At 45.1% G+C, this 24,031-nt stretch overlaps 1 protein-coding gene across 1 annotated transcript in view; it reads left to right on the forward strand.

Annotated features, from left to right (window-relative positions):
• Window positions 1–22,198, forward strand: part of LOC135900412 (activating signal cointegrator 1 complex subunit 2) — a 67,045-nt gene extending 44,847 nt beyond the window's left edge. Inside the window, exons 15-19 of the mRNA XM_065429907.2 lie at window positions 12,086–12,184; window positions 12,360–12,551; window positions 18,347–18,431; window positions 20,146–20,275; window positions 20,726–22,198. Of these exons, the coding sequence (XP_065285979.1) occupies window positions 12,086–12,184; window positions 12,360–12,551; window positions 18,347–18,431; window positions 20,146–20,275; window positions 20,726–20,859 (640 nt within the window). The 3' untranslated portion in view covers window positions 20,860–22,198. The remainder of the gene's footprint in view (window positions 1–12,085; window positions 12,185–12,359; window positions 12,552–18,346; window positions 18,432–20,145; window positions 20,276–20,725) is intronic.
• Window positions 22,199–24,031: the final 1,833 nt, after the last annotated feature.

The following is a 24,031-nucleotide window of genomic DNA, read 5'->3' on the forward strand; positions in this document are numbered from 1 at the left end:
ATTAACGAGTTATGAATTAATGAGCTTTTACTGTAAGTGGTTTGTTTTGAAAGCATTGGATGCAATCACAATTTTTAACTGAAGCTGTGCCTGTGATTGCATTATATGCAGTATAACCTCATTGATACGATCTCATTTTGTATGATTTTCCGGTGCCATCGTTCACAATTGAGAATGCGAAAAATTACCTAATACAGTTATGCTTCTTCTTTACCAGTTAATATGTATCCAGAAAACATGGTCTTTCGGCACCAGTGTCCATTATATCACTAAAATGCAATAATGATATGTTTTCCGGTCGCTGGATACTATGTAAACAAGAAAAGGTGCGAGGCACACGCAGTTGCGAGCACTGGTACCCGCAACAGCAGCTTCCCCACAGTGCTTGTCCGCCTGTGTCGCATGAAAATGCCGCCATGCACTTGGTTTTCTATTCTGGTATCGGCTAATTTTCTCGCAGGTTGTCGAACGTCGTCATTCACAGCTATCACCACCATGTAGGGTTACCAACTGTCGAGTGGACAAAGTTGGGACGGGGGGGGGGGGGGTGTAGGACAAGGCAGCAGAACGAGGGCTGGCAGTAACGGAACCCATCAGTGCATGGTGATGCCAGTCTGAAAGTGTAGCAAAGTTGAACAAATTTTTTCTAGCCAAATATTTTTAGTCACTGTTTACAGCAAGGTGTAATTTGGCTGCCAGACTAACACAACTACCAGTACGGATAGAGGCACTGTGAAAGGTTAGGGACTGCAACAGAACTAGGGCCATCACAAAAATGAAACCGCCTTTACAGTCACCGACCAGCAATTTAACTCGACCAGCAATTTAATTCAGCCAGGAAGGCCTAAACGTCCAAATAATCAAGAATCCAAAATACCAGATTCACCCAAAAATAGGCCTAAGAAAGGTCTGCCATATTTTCAGCTTTAAATTTTACGTGACTGTAGCTTAATATGCATCAGCATCTAGGAATGAAGACATTCTTAGCACAGTGCCAAGCACGTTGACTTTCGTGTGAGTAGTGCAACACGCGTTGGCATCTGCAAGCGACATCATTCTTGGCACATTATCTTAAGGCTGTGCATAAATGCAGCTACCTGCCAATGGTTGACACGCAAAATATTGCAAAAATAGAAGTCTCCTTTGAAAGTGATTGTTCGTGAATATGGCCCAAGGTTGCTGCATCTTGCCCCACGTATGCTTGCCCTTAGCCTAACGTTCTGGGGCCATCATTTCCTAGCAATGCCTTTTATCCTATTTCTTTTCAGGTTTCTCGCGCTTTGTCGCTGGTCATAGCGACACACACCCACATTATCAACGAGATCACTTGGCCATGAACAGTAAATTAGTGGCATGGAATCGAGCTGAAAGTGTTGCTACAAGACTGCGGCTTGTATCTCGACCATTGTCATGCTGTCACTCGGATAGACAAAAGTACAGTCAATGCATGCAGCCAAATTCTCATCGGCGACTGCTAGATTGACTAGGCTTCACTAGCTTAGGTTCAACAGAGTGCTGGCGACTTGGCCGACAAGGTCTCATAACGAAAACATCGCTGTTTCTGCTCGATTCAGTGGCCATATTAGTGCCGGTCGTGCAGTTGTAGTGCAAGTTTTCACAAGACGCGCTGTAAGGTGTCCGCAATTTTAGTCAGCCTTATACATTAAGTCTGTCACGCTGGTGGCAGTCCCGCGAGACTGTCCAAATAATATAAGCCTGTCCGAATTATCGGTGTCCGAATAATCTGTCATTGACTGCATGTTTAAATATGACAGTGCAACAGGACGCACAAAAAAGAAAGAATGTGCGAATGAGCTGCCAGGCATTATAAAGTGAAAATCTGTTTTATTTATTGTAATCCAGTTGCAAACAAAGCAAAAATCCAAACATTAGGCCATGGGCACTGGACATTTACTCAACACTCTGGACTAATAAAGGGAAATTCAGACATCCACTCGTTTGTAGCAATTGCTACAAAGGAAACATATGAAGGTTTCCTTTGTAGCAATTCCTACGAACGGGTGGATGTCTGATTTTCGCTTTATTATTTACTTCTCATCATCTTGTGGGTTTCCGCAGAACTATTACGTCAAAAGTCAGGACTATTATGCTAAATTTGGAACGGTTGATAACCCTACCACCAACGCATTGCAATAAGCGAGAAATCCCTTGCTCTCACTTCTGCAATGCCATCTTGTAATGCCATCGAAAGCAGCTGGACCCGCCAACCTTGTTGGCCGATTTCATGATTGCAAAAGCATTCTCATTAACGCTTTCAGGGTTGCTTTTCTTTGCCGTATGCAACTGCCCAGGGTCGATATTTTTTTATTGCAGATTCCAATTCTTCTGACGGACATATTTCAAAAAAAATTTACAGTAATTTTTCTAGTGACCGTAAAGTGAGAAAAAAATATTTTGTGTTGGTATATATGTACTGTTTATTCATGAAAAGGAAATAAAGAAAAAGGAAATAAACTTATAAGAATTAAAATTTGATGCATTGTTATACACATAGTTCAAGGCTTAGAAAATGTGCACATGAGAATATTTCACAAGTCTCAAATGTTCCTGCTCTTACACTAATATTTACATCCATAGCTTAATCGAACTATGCAAGTGAGCATAGTCAAAGAAACTGTGTGGTTGTGTGCCCGTCAAAAAAGCGATACATGTGACAAACTTCTGCTAATCTTCATCTTATCGCCAACCAAAGGCAATTAGATTTCGCGAGTTTCCAAGAAAAAAAGAAAAGAAAACACATGCACTGCGGCATCCTTCCTATGCGCACCCCTGTGAGCACTAAACGAGCTAGAAACAGGCAGGTGCCCTTTCAGCGATTAGTAACGAGATAACCATAAGTTTTGCGAGTGCAAGAAGCCGAAACCGCTCGCGAAACAAAACCCAAACCCCACCGCCCGCCCACCCGCGTGCCAATGCGCAAGCGGTAGTATTGAGGTGCACCGGAACAAACTAGCTCTAAAACAAACCATGCAACGAAAACCAAGAGAGGAAGGTATGAGAAAAAAAAAGTTCCCTGTATTCCCACATTGTGAATGGCAGCACATGACAGGAAAGAAAAAAGTAGGAAATTGGCGCGCTTTTTAAACGTACGGGTGGCACCATAAATATATGACATTGGCCATTTTGGACGTTCGCAGCACTGTATATTTACGTCATTGACCCTGAAAGGGTTAATACATACTTAGTAGTTTTGAGTTAAATAAATGAAAAGTATATATACGTTGTTGTTTCCGTTGCACCAATTGCGCCGTACTGTGCCGAGAGGTGAACCTTCCTACGTCCTGCTATATTTCAGCAAAATGTGAGAAATGTGGGCCCACCATGCACCGAAGGGGTTTCTCGTGCTTTCGGAAATGGAACTAGTCGAAACTAGAACCAGCGGCTGCGTTAGCTCCACGGTGCACCTAATCGAGCCTCTACAATTATGTCTGTTTCTTCTGTGAGCTTTCGTTTATTTTCAATACCTTCCATCCCACCGCGGGTACGTTGCTTAGGCAACGGAATAGCATCACTTTTCAAGCAGCAGCGAGTGGCCATGCTTGTGTCGAGCCAGACCCTGCGCTCCACTCCTGTGTGACCAATTTGAAACAGTGACCAAAGGTTCAGATGCTGTATAGTGTCTTGCTTGATTTTTTTAACGTAACGCGCACAATTTCGTTGATACGGTGGCCATGAACAATTTTTTCGCTATTCAATTTGTCACCTATCCCCCACTCTGGCTGGTGAGGTGATTTCACAGCTTTAAAAATTATATACGACCGCTAGTTAGATTTCGGTAACTCTGCGCTTAACAGCAACTTTCGCCGCTGGATGCTGAGAAATTGCCTTTGGTTAGGCTTGGCTGCATCGTACGGTCATCACAAAAATTAGGTGCGAGCCGTTGTGGTGGTGGGCAGCAAGCAGGTCATTGTAACAAGGTGGCCTCCAGTATGTTCGAACCAGTAAACCACCTTGGTGTTTGGGTATGTAATCATGCGTTAGACTAGTCGCTGAAAGCCAAGATTGGTTCCATGGGCAACATGCCAGCAACTGCCCCCGAACACTTTTGCAAAGTTTGTTTTTGCGCTTATTGGACGGAATGGTGAAAGCTCGCGTATAGGCAGAAAGCTTCAAACTCAGTTCCTGCATCGCATCCTAATCTGGATGGGATGCAGGAGATTCCTGCCTTTAATGCGAAATTATCATTTGGAGTGTCAAATTGAACTATGAATAGCTGGAACAGAACCATTCTTGAAGAATCAAACAAAATAAAGTTATCTTTGAATTGATCACTCAAGTTTTTAATATAAAAATAATACCATAAATCATGAAATAAAAAAAAAATATATGCTGGGTCTACTTGTTCACAAGAACTTTGTCTGTCAAAGCAAATAAACTACCTGTGTAAGCAATTATTTGCAAAGATAGCACTAGTTTCATCAAGATTACCTTTACTTTAACTTTAGAGGAATTGTATAATCTGGAGATAATGCCATTGCAAGAACATTGCAAAAATAAAAAATGTAGACTTGAAAATTACATTAAGAAAAGTAGACAAGGAGTGTCCACCTATTACATTAAGTTCTGCTGTATTATCAACATACCTTCCTTTTCACAGAGCGCTCATTCTTGAAGGATACATCTATAGCAGCAAGACCTTCAAAGGGACCTATTTCGAAAAAGATATTACCGAATTTTTTTTTTCGGTATGACTATAATGTGACAAAAAATTATTTTCTGTAGCTAAACATGTTGTTTGTTCATAAATACAGATGGGCCTGCATAAATAAATACAATAAGAATAAAAAACTAGATACACTAAAATAGATATATTCCGATTTGGCACTTGGGCATTGGGCAACAGAGAGTTGAAAAATTGGCGTGTTTATCAAACATACAGATGGCTTCGTAAATATACAACCTCAACCATTTCTGTTTTGTTCGGGGTGCCCTATTAGTTGTGAAGTTGTGAAGGCATTTCGTTAATGCTTTCAGTTACATGATCAGTGCTGAAGCTTTAGCTGATTTCTTCTTTAGCGGTAAAATGCAGCTTTTTCACATGTGTGAGTAGTCCGCATCGAAGGAATCTCTGCTCGACTCGGTTGCTGAAGAGAAACCGGCACTCACGTTCATAGCATAATCAAGCTGTTTATATAAGCGCATGCAATAAAACTCAATGATGATGTGTGGTGTTTTATGGCGCAAGGGCCAGGTATGGCCAAAGAGCGCCATAAAACTCAATGGTAGTGCGCTTGTCAGAAAAACCAAACAACTCAGAAACTTGCACTAATCCTTTGTCGCAAACCCAACAGAGGGCAATCGGTTTTCTTGAGTCTCAAGAAAAGAAACGCAGGCATTGCAGCATCGTTCGTATATGGCCTCATCATTTGTGATACCAGTGGCTGCTTGTGAACAGATGTACTGTGAGAAATAATCGACCAAGCATCTAGTGGTGAACCTTTCAGAAATGAGAAACCAGGTAGGCATCAGTTTTTGCGAGCGCAACAAACAGAAACGGCCGGCGAGACAAAACCAAAACTAACCATTGTGTGCCCATGCACATGCAGATACGCGAGCAGTCCTCGACGTGTCGGCATAAACAAACCTGTGAATTATATCCGAGAGTCTATTGAGCGAAAAGAAAAAAACATTGCTTGCATTGACACAGGGTGGCAGCATTTGCTTGGGCAACAATAGTTGAAAAATTGGCGTGTTTATCAAACATACAGATGGCTTTGTAAATATACACCCTCAACCATTTCGGTCTTGTTCGGGGTGCCCTATTAGTTACCTTTCTGACCCTCAAAAGGTTAAGTTGTGAAGGCATTTCGTTGATGCTTTCAGTTACATGATCAGTGTGCTGAAGCTTTAGCTCATTGCTTCTTTAGCGGTAAAATGCAGCTTTTTCACATGTGTGAGTAGCTCTCAGGGATTCATTTCATATTTGCACTGCACTGAACATATGAACATGTGCTTGAATTGTCTGCTGAAGAGATACAAGCTAAAGGGATATTTAAATGCTCCAAATTGAACAACTACATGACCAGCTCTAATGTTCTGCCGCAATTTCTTATGTGACGTGTACTGCACATATTGTCGCGTACGAGTTTGTGCCACTGTAGACAAAAGGACGTTGGGAGGACAAGAGGAGGTTGAAGTGCCTCGATTATCGGTAGATGTTGTTACCCTCACTACTGAGCTATAACATTGTAACTGTATGTATTGTAAATACATATATTTCCTCTCCGTAACATTTTGGTGGACATGTGAGGTACTCTCGTCACAAGCCGGCCCTGGATCTTCGCAACGGGCGTCACATCGGTTCCGCTAATATGGCTACTGACGCTGCCTCTGCATCACAGACACCAACGGAAGTAGTGCTAACCCATCTATGCCACCCAGGAATCTTCATTGGCACTGGCAAGGTCGACGTCGAAGACTGGCTGACGTCGTATGAACACGTCGGTAAGCACAAGTGGGATGCCACACTTTTGCTGGCCAACGTGATCTTTTACTTGGGAGGAACTGCGAAGGTATGGTTCGAGACGCACGAAGCCGACATTAGAAGCTGGGACTCCTGTAAGGAAAAGCTACGCAATCTTTTCGGAAGACCTGTGGGACGTCAAATAGAGGCCAAGCAAGAGTTAGCGTCTCGTGCCCAGACATCAACCGAATTGTACATCGCATATATTCAAGAAGTTCTGGCTCTCTGCTGTAAAGCGGACGCAGACATGCTGGAGGCCGATAAGGTTGGACGCATATTGAAGGGCATGACGGACAATGCGTTCAACCTCCTGCTTTGCAGGAACTGCTCAACGCTTGAGTCCATCATTAAGGAATGCTGGAATTTTGAGCAAAGGAAGAGCAAACGCATCATACAACGCTTCGACCGACTTCGGAAAACGGCTGCCACTTCCTCCTGCAACAACCCTCCGACATCACATCCTTCTACAGCGCCAAGCTTGACACTGGTCATCCGTCATGAACTTGAGGCTATGGCTCGAAGTTCTCACTGCCCCTATATGCATGACATGACCATTTCGCTCATTCGAGGTGTTGTCCGGCAAGAAATTGCAAACATGGACAACCAGTCTGCTGTCCGTCCACATCCCAGCCCTACGGCTCGTGTCATTGCCTCTGCTGCACCTTGACAGTCGTTCCCGAATCGATATCGGAACCCCTCTGAGTGGCAAACACCGGATGACAGGCCAATTTGCTTTGCTTGCTCCTGGGTCGGTCACATTTCCCGCCAGTGCCATAGTAGCCACAGGTACTCCTCGCCTCAACGATATGCTGATCGCCACGACCAAGACCTTTGGCCTTTGTCGCCCCTCTCTGAACCATATCATGCCAGCCTTCCCTCTCGGGGACACACCACTAGCGCCTCGTCCCCATCCTACACGGGCCACCTCTTCAGAAACTAAGCAATGCAGCCGTCGGAGGTGAGGCTGCATTGACGACTCAGGACTGCAAAACCTCTGCTGACCCCTGCTGCTCAACCGAGCCTCGTTGAAATTTTTGTTGCTAATGTGCTCGTTCAAACCCTCATCGATACTGGCGCTCAGGTGTCGGTTATGCAATCAGATCTTCGTAGCCGTCTCCATAAAGTCCTGACACCTGCCGAGTTGCCTGCCGTCCGAGTAGCTAGTAGCAGTACAACAGCCGTGATGGGAATGTGCACCGCCCGTGCTACCACTGCCGGTCGTCCAGTGCTAGTCCTGTTCACCTTAATGGCCGAGTGTCCCCATGAAGTGATTCTTGGAATCAACTTTCTGACTGCCCATTCAGCACTTATTGACTGTGCAACTGGCACCCTTTTCCTTGAATTGCCCCATTACTTTGCCGACCCGACTTCGGTCTACTGAATTTGTTCGACTGCAACCTGATGCTGCGACTTATGTCCTCATGTCTCCTTCTCCACCACTTCGAGATGGTCCTTACATGGTGTCCCCACTTTGCGACGTCCTCCTGGCCCGTCAAATAGCACTACCAAACTCGATTACCTGCCATGGTTGCTCAGTGGCTATGGTGTTGGGCTGCTGAGCACGAGGTCACGGGATTCGGCTGCATTTCGATGGGGGTGAAATGCGAAAACACCCATGTACTTAGATTTAGGTGCACGAAATTTCCGAAGTCCTCCACTACATGTGCCTCATAATCAGAAAGTGGTTATGGCACATAAAATGCAATTTCTTTTTCTTTTTTTTCTTTACCTAGCTCAAATAATAAGTACTCGGATATCTTGGCGCACTACAGGAAGCAGAGGCGTCGCTACCCGCCCGCGCATAAGACGATGAGTAGGGACCAAGCGGTAACCTGGAGAAGACTACAGGCTGGAACGTACCCACACGGAACACTGCTGCACGCCATGTACCCGGGCATCTACGGGCGAGACTGCAAGTTCTGCCCGCCGGACACGCCGAACACCTTGCGCCATATGGTGCTGGAGTGCAGAAATAACCGCGAAGTACCACCGTCATCATCGCCACCAAGCGATAACAACCAGGAAGAAGCGGATATGGAGGAAGAATCGAAAGACCAGTGGGAGGCTCTGCTGGTGACGCAAGACCTTGACAGCCAGCTGCGGTTGGTGAACAGGGCTCGGGCGGCGGCAGCGAGCCATGGCTACCTGGACTGAGGAGGCCACCCACCTTTGGGCTCAAGAAGCCTGGTCTCAAAATAAAGTTTATTTCTCTCTCTTACCTAGCTCAATTGTAACTCTTGTCAACAATCAAGCGTGACTTCCTCTTCTAAACTTTTGTTCGTGTCTGCAAGTGCTTCCTCAGGGTGTATCTCTCGCTGTGCTGTCCCCTTTGGAAGACTGTAAGATAGCTGCTCTTACAGCCGAACCACAATTCAACACTGCTGCAGCTTCTCTCCCTCCTACTTCACACAACGACAAGTTTACGCCAATGATAGCTACTGATTTACGACCTGCTTACGCCGACACCCTTTGCCGCATTCTGATGTCCTGCGAAGACATCTTTGATTTTGGCAATTGCCCACTACATCGAACTCATGTCATCACCCATCCAATCCACACTGGTGAAGCTCCTCCTATACACCGGTGGCCCTACCGTGTGTCCGCAACTGAACGCCAGGTGATCCAAACAGAGGTGGACAAAATGCTCTCCAAAGATATTATCGAGCCTTCCTGCAGTCCGTGGGCGTCACCTGTCATTTTGGTCAAAAAGGACAGTACCTGGAGATTTTGTATCCATTACTATCACCTCAATAAGATTACCAAAAAAGGATGTCTATCCGCTTCCGCGTATTGATGAGGTGCTGGACTGCTTACATGGTGCCAGTTATTTTTCGTCGATTTATTTGCGCTCTGGCTACGAGCAAATCGCAGGGGATGAAAGAGATCGCGAAAAGACCACCTTCATCACCCCAGATGGTCTCTACCAATTTAAAGTGATGCCTTTCCGACTGTGCAATGCCCCTGCTACCTTCGAGCGCATGACTGACTCTCTTCTGCACGGATTCAAATGGACCAGATGACTTTGCTACCTTGATGATGTCATTGGTTTTTTCACCAACGTTTGAGAGCCACCTCCACCAACTCTCAGCTCTTTGCTGTTTTTCGATGAGCTGGCCTACTACTCAATTCTGCAAAATGCCATTTTGGCCACCGCCAAATACGAGTACTTGGTCATTTTGACGCTGCTGGCGTTTAGCCTGATCCTGATAAAGTTTGTGCCGTTGGTGAGTTTCGACTTCCGCATTCTTCTACTAATGTCTGAGGTTTCCTAGGCCTGTGTTCCTATTTTCAGGGATTTATCCAGAACTTTGCTGAAATCCCTCGTCCTTGCACGGACCTCCTCAAAAAGGACACCACTTTTCATTGGGGACCTGACCAGGCTGCGGCATTTTCAACGCTTATCAGTCGCCTTATCAATCCACCCGTGTTGGGTCATTTTGATCTTCATGCCTACACAGAAGTTCGCACTGATGCCAGTGGCCATGGCATTGGCACTATCTTGTCCCAACGACAGTGGCACAACAATTGCGTGAATGCGTATGCTAGCCGTCTTCTTTCAGCACCAGAGTGCAACTACTCCACAATAGAACATGAATGCTTGGCCCTTGTTTGGTCCATTGCTAAGTTCCACCCTTACCTGTTCAGTCGGCATTTCACCGTCGTGACAGATGCCTTATCATCGTGCCTTATGTTGGCTATCCTCACTCAGAGACCCGACTGGCCTTCTTGGCCGCTGGGCTTTACGCCTGCAAGAGTACACCTTTTCGGTGTCCTACAAATCTGGGCAGCTACATAAGGACGCTGACTGCCTCTCCCGCTATCCTGTCGACCCTCCCGATGGCACCAAAACCGGTACAGATACCTGCGTTTTGTCGATCTCCGACTTCTCACGCATCGCCAACGAGCAGCGTCATGACCCATATTCGCAATCCATCATCGAACGCCTTACCTCGGAGCAGCAAGTCGTTTCCCTCTGTATATTTGTTCTCCAGGACAGGACCTTATACCGATGCAATATGAATCCACATGGTGCTGAACTGCTTCTCGTCGTTCCCCAGCATCTGTGCTCAACAATTCTCTCGCAGTTACATGATGTGCCCACTGCTGGTCATTTGGGTGTCTCCTGTATGCACTACCGTGTGCGCAGGCGATTTTTCTGGCCTGAGCTATATCGCTCTGTTCGAAGTTACGTCACTGCCTGCAAACTCTGCCAATGCCACAAGAAGCCTCCATTGTCTCCTGTTCGGCACCTTCAGCCTATAGATATCCCCAGTGAGCCATTTTACCGCGTCGGCCTGAACCTCCTTGGCCTATTTCCAACTTCATCCTCAGGCAACAAGTGGGTGGCCGTTGCGACGGACTATACCATGCCTTATGCCATAATGTGGGCCCTCCCTACGAGTTGCACTACTGATGCGGCTGATTTTCTCCTTCAGGAAGTGATCCTACATCATGGTGTCCCATGTCAGCTACTCACTGATAGAGGCCACTGTTTTCTTTCTAAGGTTGTTGACGAACTACTTTGCTCTTGCTCCACGTCCCACAAGTTCACGACGGCTTATCACCCACAGACAAACGGACTTACCAAACGTCTCAACCGTACACTCATGGATGTGCTCTCCATGTACGTGTCTGATGATCACCGGGATTGGGACTGCACCTTACCCTTCGTGGCGTTTGCATACAATTCGTCACATCATGATATTACTGGTTATTCTCCGATCTATCTACTATATGACCGTGATCCACACCTGCCTCTTGACTCGCTGCTCCCTTCCGATGCCATCACTACCACGTTCTATGCTCATGACGCCATTCTTCGCACGGCCACAGCACGTCGCATTGCCCGTGGCCGTCTACTGGAATATCAGACTAACCAAAAGCACTGATACGACAGTCGTCATCGAGACATTCATTTCAGCCCTGGGTCATTTGTCCTGCTTTGGTTACCCTCCTGTCGCATCGGCCTTTGCGAAAAACTACTGCTGCGATACGTTGGGCCATACCGAGTTCTTCGCCTAGTCACCAGCCTCACATATGAGATATCATCTGTGACTTCGACGCCTTCTACCCCACCAATATCTGATATCGTGCATGTTTCGTGACTGAAACCCTGTAACTCGCACACTGATTCGACACCCTAGGAAGCATCAAAACGATGCTTCTGCCGCCAGGGGTTAATGTCACGTACGAGTTTGTGCTGCTGTAGACAAAAGGACGTTGAGAGAAAAAGAGGAGGTTGAAGTGCCTCGACGATTGGTAGATAGTGTTACCCTCCCTACTTAGCTACAACATTGTAACTGTATATATTGTAAATACATATGTTTTCTCCCCATAACAATATGTTACAAATTTAGCTGAAGTGAACTTTCAGTGCATTTGGTGAGGTTTTATGGTGTGTGTAAATAAGAGCTGCTTTCATATGGCATCAGGTATCGATGTGTCAAATAATTGGGAGGTTTATGTGGAAATTGTTTAATTTATATAACCATAGCTCTGTCACAGTGGTCGTCAACAAGTTGTCATTATGTGCTGGTTATGGTCATGGCTTTGACTGAGAAGTATAACTGATTGATGCTTCTTTACTTTCATTTCATCTAGGCCACTGGAACTTGAGCCTAGAAGTATTTATGACAATGATGAGTTTGACATCTTGAGAAGAAATGACGTGGACATGTCAAAAGTTCACATCGGGAAGAAGTGAGTATTGCTTTCCTCAAAGGCATCTTGCATGTTTTGAGTAAACAATGCAAAATTCACTTCGTTGCCTGTTTTCCCATCATATTCTCACAGTGTTATTGTGTGACTATAACATAGTAGGTGGATCGTGAAGGAGCCACGCTTTATTTTGATGTGGCATTTTTCTCTGGTACAGGAGCAAGACACCTAAGTCATTAGATGATAAAGGCCACGACAAGGTGTTAAAGGAGGTGTACGAGAAGTACAGCATAGTTCAAGATGTAGTGGATGGCGAAGGTGTCTACGAAGATGAATATGATGACACCTACGACAGCAACGACGTGGGTCTCGAGGAGCCAGCACCCGAAGGCGAGCTGTCCTCACGCAGGTGACATGTCCCTCTCATTATGCTTTTTTGAGGGCTTGATTGAGTATGCCATTGAGTGAGGGCATAGGCATGTTCTATTTTATTTTATTTATTTTATTTTATTTAGAAATACTGTCAACCCTCAGTTGAGGGTCATAACAGGGAGGGATGTTACATATACGTTCATACAAAACAGCCAAATACAAAAGAAATATGCACATACACTACAGTGTCCTACGGATACAATACAAGATACTATATACAGACTGTAAGGCATGTATTCAAATGTTCAACCAGCTGCCAGTACAGTACAGAGCAGGACAGAGCAGAGTACAGAGTAGGACAGTACAGAGCAGGTGGGTGCGTGTTGGTATCACAACCAAAACAAAAGCGCACTTCCTTTATTGGGCAGCTACCAGGGGCGTAGCCTGTGGGGGGGGGCTTAAGCCCCCACTCCCGTAAAACTTTTTCGCGCTGTCATGCATCGCTGACCAAAACAACCTCCAGCGCCAGACATCATTCTGGATTTTGTTCACGCTCGAAAAAACATTTCAGCACGAACATTCCGAACTAGGGCTGGATTTCGTGACAGTGCCCAGGCATTGAGCACAAAGTTTCAAGGGCATTTTGGTGGCAAGCGGGCTCGTGGTAGCATCACGCCTAGGTCGCGAAATCTACGAAGCGCATGGATTTCAATTCCGAAACTTTGTGGGTATGAAGTTCTCATAAACTTTTGATGCGAAAGGTGCGTTGACATTTCCAAAGTCGTGCTATAGATTTTCAATTCCGGAAATATGTAGGTTTAATGTTCTTAAAACATTTGACGCCAAAAATGCATTGACTTTTCTAAAGTCGTACATCGGACCGTACAATGAGACAAACCAAATCTGCACTCTATCAAACAAGTTGACCAAGCACGCAGCGAGGTCCGATGAGACAAAGCTTTGTGGTTGTTCATTTGTGCTGTTATGTCACAGGAAAGAATATCCACATTTTTTTCACCTGTGCCAAAGCATCCATGTAAAGACACTGAAGCCAGCAAAGATAACTACGTTATCTTTTTATTTTTTAAAGCAAAGCTTTCTTTGCCTCTTCCTTCGACTTTCCCACTGCTGCTGCTGCTGTGGGCTGCTATCACACGCATTGCCTCGGGGGGTGGTTCAGAGCGCCTATACAGATGACAAGCATAAGTAAGAGAGGAAAGGCGTCAAAAGAAACTCGCTTTCACTCCACCGTGTCATTGCATAGACTGCAGCGCTTCCCTTTCTACTAACCTGGGAGGCCAGAGCGGACCCAGAATGAACTGTGGAGAAGAAGGATAGAGGGAAGAGGCAGTTCCCATATAAGAGAGGGGGGAGATGATGTGAGAAGGCAAGGAAACCCCACTACTATATGACAGCAGTTGCGGGGAAACTGGACAAGCTTAAGTTCAAGGTACGGTACAGTATGTGTCTGCTATTTCTGAAAAATAAACGCCATGCACATATGTCAAGCGGGCAACTTACGCAGGGTGTGCAGAAGCAGAGCTGCATTAATTAAAGCGCACCGCAGGATCCAGGCGACACTACAGAAGCGGTCGCATGTCGAATCGACACTTCTGTACCCGCCGTTCTAGCTTTACGACTATAGTATTGCTAGAGGTCGCGGATTTGATCCCAATCGCGGCAGCCGCATTTCGACGGAAGCGAAATAGAAAACGCATGTGCACTTAGATTTTGGATCACGTTAAAGAACATAACGGTGTCAAAATTAATCCGGAGTCCGCCACTACGGCTTGCCTCATAATCTGAGTGTGGTTTTGGCACGTCCAGCCCCATAATCCTATTCCAGTTTAATACTTCTGTCAGAATGCAATGTGCCATGTGAGGAAATGACAATGCTCAACCCTCTCAGAGGTTATAAAATATGGCGCACAACAACGCCTCAAGCAAACACCTCTCCCTGTGTGTTCTGTGTACTACGCAGACAAACAGCAGTGGTGCATGCAAGGTAACGTTTAACATCAACTCACCACTCTCGTGTTAGCCTAAACGTTGAAGAAATTAAGCTTTAGCCGTCAACATCCCCGCTAATTATCGTCTCAAAGCGTCCAGCACGGAAAGCTTCGCTTACATCGATTGTCACCGTGCGTGGGATCTGCATATTTTTTCTACTTTGACTTTTATTTGCGAGGACACATTGAGCCTCTTCAATTTTCTTGTCCTCGTCGCCCGCAGGCTGCCAGAGCCAGCCATAGCCCATGCGTTTTTCTCGTGTTGCCCTGACCACCACGCGGCACACTTCAGTGTGTGTTCGTTTTTCTCTGGCCGAGTAGATTTTGGTCTGGCAGAGTTTTGGACGCTTTCTGGCTAGCAGACGCGAAAAAGGAATAGTGGTTGCTTGCCGCCAACACGGTGTTGACTCGACGGATTGCAACGCGTTTGCAGGCATTGCCTTCACTTCGACATTATTGCAACTTTGCCAGAAAGACTTGTTTGCCAGTGTAGGATACTGAGCAATATGTGTATGGTTGTGTGTGTACCAAGCGTCTCACGTTTGCTTCGTTATTCCTTCAGTAGCCACATTAGGTGCTCAAAGTAGGCATTCGATTGTGGCCAACGTGCTTTCCTTTGCATTTCTTTTATTTTTCATTTCGGTGTCCCCGCCACACACACAAAAAAAGAAAAGAATGACATTGTTGCAGCGCAGCAAATTGTTGCATCGTGAAAGTTCGATTTTGTTACTTCTTCTTTTGCGGAAAGTAATGGGCCATTGGACTCTTAAGTTGCCGCATACTCTTGTTATTGCGATAGCAATTAAATGGACACTCCAGGCGCATTCCTGCCATCGCCATCATGTTCTGTATAAGGTCCAAGGGCGATAGCATAGACACAGCACGCACCACATGCGGTATGTATAAGTGAAAGCGTAGGAACGAGGAGGGGCTGACAATGGTAGCTCAGTCTTGTGTGCACAAGGGAGAAAAGCGGGGAGAAAGCGCACTGCCTTCCATCGTGCACGATGCATAAGGAGGAGTGGAAGGAGGCAAGGCCCTTAGCATTCTGTGATCTGTGAACCTGTGATTACGCAACATGTTTATTTGCCTTGTTTGATGCATTATATACATTGAATTTTGCTTAGATATGTAGATTTATTGAAGACATCTGTATACCTAAATATCTTGTTCCGAGGTTCTATGTATACAGTAAAACTTCATTGTACCCGCTTAAACAGTAGTTTCATTTTAAATGTAGTAAATTCAAATCTCCGAATCAGCGGCCATTGAACATAATGTGTTTTGTAGCCGCATAAACCGTACCAGCTTATTGCATACGTATCGGTTAACACATTTCATCGCACGAACACGGCGGTGTGTAGTCTCCATTGGGCGGCCCGACAGGACAACAAGCCTCAGTGATCAGAACAACAGCCTCCACGTGCCCTGTGCGTTTGTGCGTGAAGCCACATCAATATCAACATCATTTCGGCGCTGTGTCAGAGAGCGTTGTAGCATCGTGCAAACAAGGACTCGTGTCTTGCTGTAGTTCGGATAAAAAAGACACCGGTTGCTCGGCATAGAAGAAAAATTAGACATAGTTCGTGCTAGCCAACGTGGCACGAAGAAGTCAGTGCTGGCACGCGACAGGGATCTGCTATTGACTACGGTGTGTGACATTTGGAATGCAAAGAAGTTGCTCGGCAGCGCTGCTGCGACCGCGAGGACATGTCAGCTACGAGGTTCGACTTTTCGCCATTGTTGCCTCTGTTGTTGCCGAAGTGTCGACTAGCGACAGTGATGAGGACGACGCGGAAACCGACAGCACAGGCGATTCAGGCCCGACAGTGGCAGAAGCTGTGTGTTACGTCAGCCTCGTGAATCAAATCGTTGTGACGAGAACAGCATCTCGCAATGGAAAAGGCGCCCCGCGACTCCTGCAGCGCTACCACCCATGTGCATGGAGAACATGCAACGCCAACAAGGAATCTGCCATGCGAGTGTTTGCCGAGAAGTGTGGGCTGGCTGAAAAGCTGGCTCACAGCTTCAGTAAGTTTGAGGCCGCTGTCGTTGCTGCTAGGCCGCCGCGGCATCAAACGAAAATAACACTTCTGTCGCGCGAAGTGAATAAATACTTAGTGTTTCTTTTTTCCCCATTTCATTGCACTCTCTCTGAGTTCCATTTATGACAGTGAATGGATGATCTCATGCTATTTCGGTTAAGCACTACTACCGTTTAGTACATACTTTTTCCGAGCTCCGGCCAACTACAGTTTAACAAGGTTTCACTGTACATGCAGTGAACTCGGTTTCCAGTGGCACTTCTTTGCCTTTATCAAGCTGTATCTTCGCATTTGTATATTCCATTCTATCGTCACATTTCTAATGTATATTTTGCAGAAGTCCTGCTTTGTATATGTTCTCTCCGTTGCGACTATAATTCCCGTAGAATTACTTGCAATACACTACCGGTGTCAGCTGCTCCTGCACAAACTAAGGACAGCATCATTGAGGTTTTTCCCTAGCCATTGCATGTGTAAAAATATGCAAAGAAGATTCTTCAATGAGTTTCATTAAAATGTTTGTCCTCATGTTCACTTCATGGCCTTTACATTTTTCACATCAGCAGCATGCACTGCTTTGTTGGATTCGAACTGATATAGTTCTAATGTTTCTGTGATATTTTCTTTACTTATTAAATAGACAAGAAACATGGAAGCATTGACATTAGTTATTTGTGGCACAATTTTTGGGACATATGAATACATTCTTTTATGATACAATACATATGTTACTTGTCTTGACAGTGCATCGTGTGCAAGAATTAGTTCGCAGAATTTTTGGCAGTGGCAATGCAGTTATTATTCGTGTATTTGATCCCTCAACAAATTCTGTGAGGAGGATGCCAAGCTGCTACGTGAGCCGCCCGAACAAAATTTGTGACTGTGCCACTGGCAAATTTTTGTACCTCGAAGGGGCCACAAGAATGTGTGAATAATTGGGCTTTCCAAAAAATAAACGATTTTTGTTTTTTGTTTATTTCTATACACTGAGGGTTGTGTCTCAGTGAGACAATATCTGCTTTAAGTTTTGTTATGGTTAAAGATGCAAACCATTTAATGCTTGCCCCTTCACTCCACTGGTGGATCCTGCCTTTGAGAATGCCGGTGCTTCGGCGCTGACAGTACTCGGCGCACAGTGAGCCCCCACTTCCCTTCTGTGTATATTTTGACAGCCTGAATGGCGCCGTTTTTCTTCGCCGCCACTGTATTTATGACTTCACGCATGGGTATCGTCCTAAAAAATCAAGCAGGTCTGAAGAATCGGTTGTGTAATGCAAGATGCCGCCAACATGTAGTAACACGAATGTCTAGATCACAATGACCTCTACATCTCTCCCACTGTACGGCTGAAGAAGGTGAAAGAGGCCACTGCTACTGCACGTCGCAAATTCAAGTGGCCCCATAGAATCACATGCCTGCTGCGGCAAGTTCACGCAATGCCATCACTGTTGTACCATGTAGATTGTCCAGACACAGTTCTCACTGAAAAATTTACATCTCGAGACTATCAGCACAGCTGGTTCTCTTGTGTAGACTTCTGCTATGTAGATTACCAGAGTTAATAAGTCATTTCAAAAATGACTTACCTGACTAGTCGATCGTTATATTGAACAAGATGACAACACAGGCATTAATTGGTGCTAGCGGGTCTTACAAATTAAAATCCCTGAGTATGCAGCATTGAAGTTGATTCAGCTTTGTAATAAAGGATTTAGGCATACAGTCTGTTTGCAGTGTGTAATCTTTGTTTCTCTCTCTCCTTTTCTTTTATTTCAAAGGGCGTTCACTACTCCGAGAGTATTGGAGCAAAAATCAGGCAGAAGGCACAAAGAAAATCGATATGAAGACAAAGAGCCAGACAGCGTAAGTGTTGTCAGAAGACAGTATTGTCAATTCCATTTATCATGCATGACATTCAAATATGAAGGGTACAGTAAAAGGGGCATTGAGGAAAGTAGTCTTGAATTTAAGAGTTTGCCACAATCGAATTACGAAGACACCTTGTGTAACAATATATGTTATAACATTCAGGCACTCCAGAAAACAACTTCTGCATTAGCAGATGCAAAAAATGAACTATGCATAGTAGTGTGTTTATTGTTGCAATTAGATACAATGAGGAAATGTCTGCCTTAAAAATTTTTTTTTATGGGCTAGTTAGGTATTTGGGTAATTGAGTAAAAACTAGTATTACGCCTAACAAATTATGGCATGTGATAGTCACGATTGTGCATGGTGCGCTCCACTACTCAAGTGCATGCCAAATTTTCCTAGAGTACTTTGTGCACTTCAGCGGGCCACAGCCGGGATACAACACGAAGCTAATAACATGTGATACACTGTGCTGTTGTCAAGCCTAACCTTTCACCTATGCAAACACATACTGTGGCCCTCGTTAAACTGCTTAGCACTTGTGCCACTTCATATAGACATTTTTTTAATGCTGAAATCATAGTTACAGTATCTCTTTCTGAACTCAGCTGCACTGTGCAGCAGCTTTAGCACTCAATATGGAAGGTGAAAGTTCAATAAAGCACACCTCGTTCACTCAAATTCTCCGATAATTTGGGCCAACTGCCACTGTCCATACCGAATGCATAGGTTTCTATGCAGGGAACAACCTGTTAATTTGGGCACTATTGGTTTCCACTACAAATAATTCTGACTGCAAGATTGCTCGCTGGTGGTTAGTTCTGCAATACTGTGATAAGTGACGCATCTTTCGAGTGAATTTTGCCAAGTTTATTTTACAAGTGACAAGGCCAGGGCTACCAAGGCTCTTTCTCATCCAGCTATTTTTGACTACATTATGGAAGGCCAGAACCAGAATATGCTGCAGAGGCTTGACAGTCACGGCTGCCAGCACAGTGCTCTTCAGGGAGTGCTCCCAGAAGCAATATAATAGGTTAGAAAACACATCTTTTATATGCAAAGCTACTCTTTGCAAACCTCGCCGAGTTTCATGATTGTGGGTGCTACGGCCTGGCTGTTCTCTTGCCACATGGGCTAACCAGTCACAGTGGGGTATGTACACCACTGGGTTTCTCGCACCACCACCAGATGGTGCCCACATCCACGGCAGCAGTTGCGCTTAGCCGTGTGAGGGGAAGAGAGGAAACGGAAAGCTCGCCTTTGTGGATCGGCGGCAGCGGTGGCTGCATTGCATTAGCCTCTCCACAATGCCTGAATAAAGCCTTCCACGTCACTTTGTGCGGACATTCAATAAACACAAACGCAAGTTTCGACTCTTTATGCGCTCACACAAAGCTTCACTGTATGTAGATACCAATTGGGTCTGCTGCATTTTTCAGTCTTGACTCTCAAGTGAGCTAGCTCGCACTAGCGTGCATAGTCATCAGTGCTGGTTTGTGCTTACCTGTCAGCGACTGGTTCACTTCAGTGATGTCATCAGATCAGTGGTTAGAAGAGATGTTTCACTTTAAATCAGGCCTAAAGTATACGAGCCCTTTTACTTGTTTCAGGGGAATCTATAGTGTGGACGGTGAAATCTCACTGGAATTGCTCATCAAGTTCATCTTAATGTCATTTCCAAACGTCTTCTTCAATTTTAATTCAGGAGAAAGAGGAGGCTGCACCACGTGACCAGTTTGTTGCGAACCCAGCGGAAATTCGGGCTCAGAGGGAGAGGCGGTATCAAGAGAAGATGGAGCGCTCAGGTCATGCGCCTCGCAGAAGGGATGTAAAAGGTGTGTTTGTGTTCGTGTGCTTTGCTCTTGCCGCAGCAGCAATATTCTTCCTGCTGTTACTTCTAGTCATGTTTTCCACGAGTATACCATGTTTCCACACGTATTACCTGTGCCAAAAATTTGATAACTGTTAATGCTGAGATTTGAACATAGTCTTATGCAGCTATTTGTGGTACGTGTAAAAGTGCAATTATTTTTCCTTTTTTTTTTCTAGATGTTTGTCATTGTTACTGGAGTTTTGGTTTATATCTAATTCAAGATCCGGCAAATTCTGTCTGTCAGTAGTTTAGCTTGCACCCTGACCATCATTAAAAATGTGCATTACTTCTAGAAGATATAAAAAAAATCTAAATAAAACCTAAAGTTCTGCGAAGCACAGTGGTGTGATAGACACGGGACATCTTGGACGATGGTTGCTCTCATCATTTTCATGCACATCTTGTACGACAGGTGGACCAAAGGGCCAGGGCCAGTCCCGAGATGTGGTCCAGGACAGACAGTTCAAGGAGAGGCACAAGTCATCCTTTACGCACAACCAGAGGTCTCAAGCTGACTACAAGCGCAGCCGGGGCATGTACTCCTAGCACCCACCGGCGAGCTGTACGCAGACCTCACAGCCACTGGCAACAATGCGCAAGCGTGTGGCACCGATACCTGCAGCGCCACATCGCGACCACTTCCAGAGTCATGTTGGTGATGTTTGTGCACGCACACAACTGCCAGACACAGCATACGTGCACGGCCCAGCAGATGATGTTGGTGGTTATAACAAGGTGGCACTGCTAGTGCCCGTTTGTTGAGTTGGTAAAGGCAGCCAATATAAGTGGCTCTTCCAACTAAACACCACTGGCTTGTTTGCTTGCACAGAAATTTTGCACAGAAGCTGGACTCTGTGGTGGGCTTTATAAAATGCCGCACTCGGATGTACTACTTTCCACATTCATCTAGAAAAAAATATAAAGGATACATCGTGTGCAGTGATGCTGGATGCGAAAAGTCGTTTTTGCAGCGCGAGGAAAGGTGGCATGGTCTGTACTAAGGAGGCGCAGTGTGTACCACTTAAGTGACAGGAAACAAAGCAGTTTCGCTCTCCAGGTGACAGATGGCTCCACCGAGCCCCCTCCCCCCCCCCCTTTTTCTTTAAATATGCATTGTTTATTTTGTCTGGCATCATCATAGACAATCTGTACTTCTGATCTTTTCTTGCTGAAACAAAAATGTGTTCATGCATGGTAATAAACAAAGCCCACCTTCAAGTTCGATTTCTGCACGAAATGTGATTGCAAGCAAGCCACTGATTCAGATGGAAGAAAGGTATATAAGGCTCCTTTATCAACACAACCTTCTGTGGCACTCAAAGCCACGCATTCGAGTGTTGGTGCCAACATTTGGGGCTCTTCACGATCAGCAAAGTTGTACAGACATAGGAACAGTTGACTACACTGTAAAATGCAGATTGTTTTATTTTTTGTGATTCTTTATTTGCCTGGTGCAGGCATTCTAATTTATGTGCAAATAGTTTGACCTGACCATGATGCATGTACTCTTGATTAGTTCAAATGGCAGTGAATGCCTTGAAACTGTAAGAGCCAACATGTATGTACTTTTCGTGGGTGCTTGTCAAGTGATGACTGCTGGATGTGCCTTATGGAGCGAATATTTGTCACTCTGGGAGCATTTCTTACTGTGTGTCCCTTTGATGCGGTCGGGCGTTTCTGTGTTTTATTAACTGTCTTATTTTGTGTACAGAAGCAACTGTTTTGTAAGCAGAGATGCCTTTTTTGTTGATTAGCTAAACAGCTTTACTACTGCATCATGCTACATCAGCAGCAGAAGTCGCATTTTAGCCATTGTTGAAGGCAACTCGTCTATATGTGAAGCCTTGTTCATATGCAAAATAAATGTTTGTGCTGCGACTGCTAAGTTAGAAGTAGTACCTTTAATAATCAGCCTGTTTCCCATTGTAAGCAAAGTGCTCAGATTTCTGGTTCTTCCTTTTCTTTCTTTCCTTTTTTTGTTCAATTCATTTGCACTGCTGCCTTCTAGCGAATCAGTTAAAATCCACTTAACAGCATCTTATTTGCATCTGTTAGTTCTCTTTCCTGCATTAAATTAATTTTATTCCTGTGAGAGGCTTTCTTTGAGGGGAGAGAAAGTTCTTTCACCATGAGGGGTCCCAAGAAAAAAATTTAGTTTTTTTGCAGCTTACCTGCGCAGTTAGAAGGCAGTTGTCGCAGTTGCAGCAGAGAAGCCCATGTTTAGTGTTTTATTTTCAGACAGCCCCACTTAGAGTTTCATAAAAATTTTCTATTACCTCTTTTTCTTATATAAAATTCAAATACATATAAAATTTATACATATAAAATTTCAAATTTTTGTCCCACTGTAAGACAAAAGCAGGCTAAGAGTTTGCCTCAGTAGTAGTAGTACCACATGTGGAAGGATAGGTTAAATACAATTTCCCCACAAACACACTGGCGCTCTGTAGAGCACCAGTGCAACTGCGCAAGCCATGTATCGAAGCAGATCTGCACAGGCACGGTGACGCCTAGATTTACGTTCTTGCGTTGTCTGCAACAATGTCTGGGCATGCCAATGGAAAGGCTTACTGGAGTCGAAGCAGTGCACTGAGCCTGAGGTGGTGAAACCGCCGTCTGTTCGTGTGCAGCACACAGACTCAAGTCGGCTTGCTGCAAAGGCAGTACTGTTATATCCCGAGAGAAGCCCCATCCCCGACAGAAACACCATCCCTGTTTTCGTCACGGCAGAACGTCGTGAATGTTGTGTCGAAGTCCTGGGCGTCCGTGTCTGAGGAAGTTGTGGCCCAATCGTTCAAGCGCTTGGTAATATCCATAGCGTCCTTTGTTCTCTGGCTTTATATTTATTTAAATTCAGCGTGTTAAAAGTCATATATTACTTTTAAAGATGAAAACCTGGAATAAATCGGGTGTTTTCCAGTCTGGTGGCCCAAAGTTCGAGATTCCTCTGGTAAGCTTTACAAAATATTAGCAAAATAATAGCAATAAAATTCATTCATTCAATTCATTAAAGGGGCTCTGAATCACCCTTCGGGCTTGGTCAAGTAACATAGTCAGCGGATAGCATACACTGCTGTGAACATCTTAGCCAAGTTTTTCTGTCGTATGCGGTGCGTGGAGCTTGCAGGAGGATCGCAAAGTCGCCTTTCTCTCAAACGCTCTCTTTCTACAGAAGGCGCTGTCTTCATTCTCTTCTAGACACACTATTTCATCATTCCCTAAGACGGCTGCTATCGGCCGATAGCCGACAATAGGCTGCGGTTGGCTACATCGCGTAGATACCACGGTTGCCGTGGGGTGCCGCCATGAGTCCACTGACCAAGTGCACTGCGACTCGCTGAGGACAGCTGCATTTGGCTTATGTTTAGCATGTTGTAGGCACCAAAGAAAGAAGTCGTGGCATCTACGTTAGCATCCAAAATGAAATTTGAACTGCGCGCCACCTTGACGTTTAGAAGGCGGAGCATTGTGGGCACCACAGGCGGAAGTCGTGGCTTGTACATTAACATCCAAAATGAAATTTGAACTGCGCGCCATGGCGATATTTAGAAGGCAGAGCAGTGTGGCCAGGTTTCACTGCGCTGTAGCCTTCACAGTGCAAGGCATTCAAGAAGGAACGGGAGCACAGCGGAGGCTGTGCTTGATTGCCAAAAACTCCGCTTCTGCTGGACGCATTGAAGTACTTCTTGCAAAGTATTTCTGAAATAGCCCATCTTCA

The sequence above is a fragment of the Dermacentor albipictus genome, chromosome 1 (genome assembly GCF_038994185.2).
Source record: "Dermacentor albipictus isolate Rhodes 1998 colony chromosome 1, USDA_Dalb.pri_finalv2, whole genome shotgun sequence".
Taxonomy (NCBI): Eukaryota; Metazoa; Arthropoda; class Arachnida; order Ixodida; family Ixodidae; genus Dermacentor; species Dermacentor albipictus.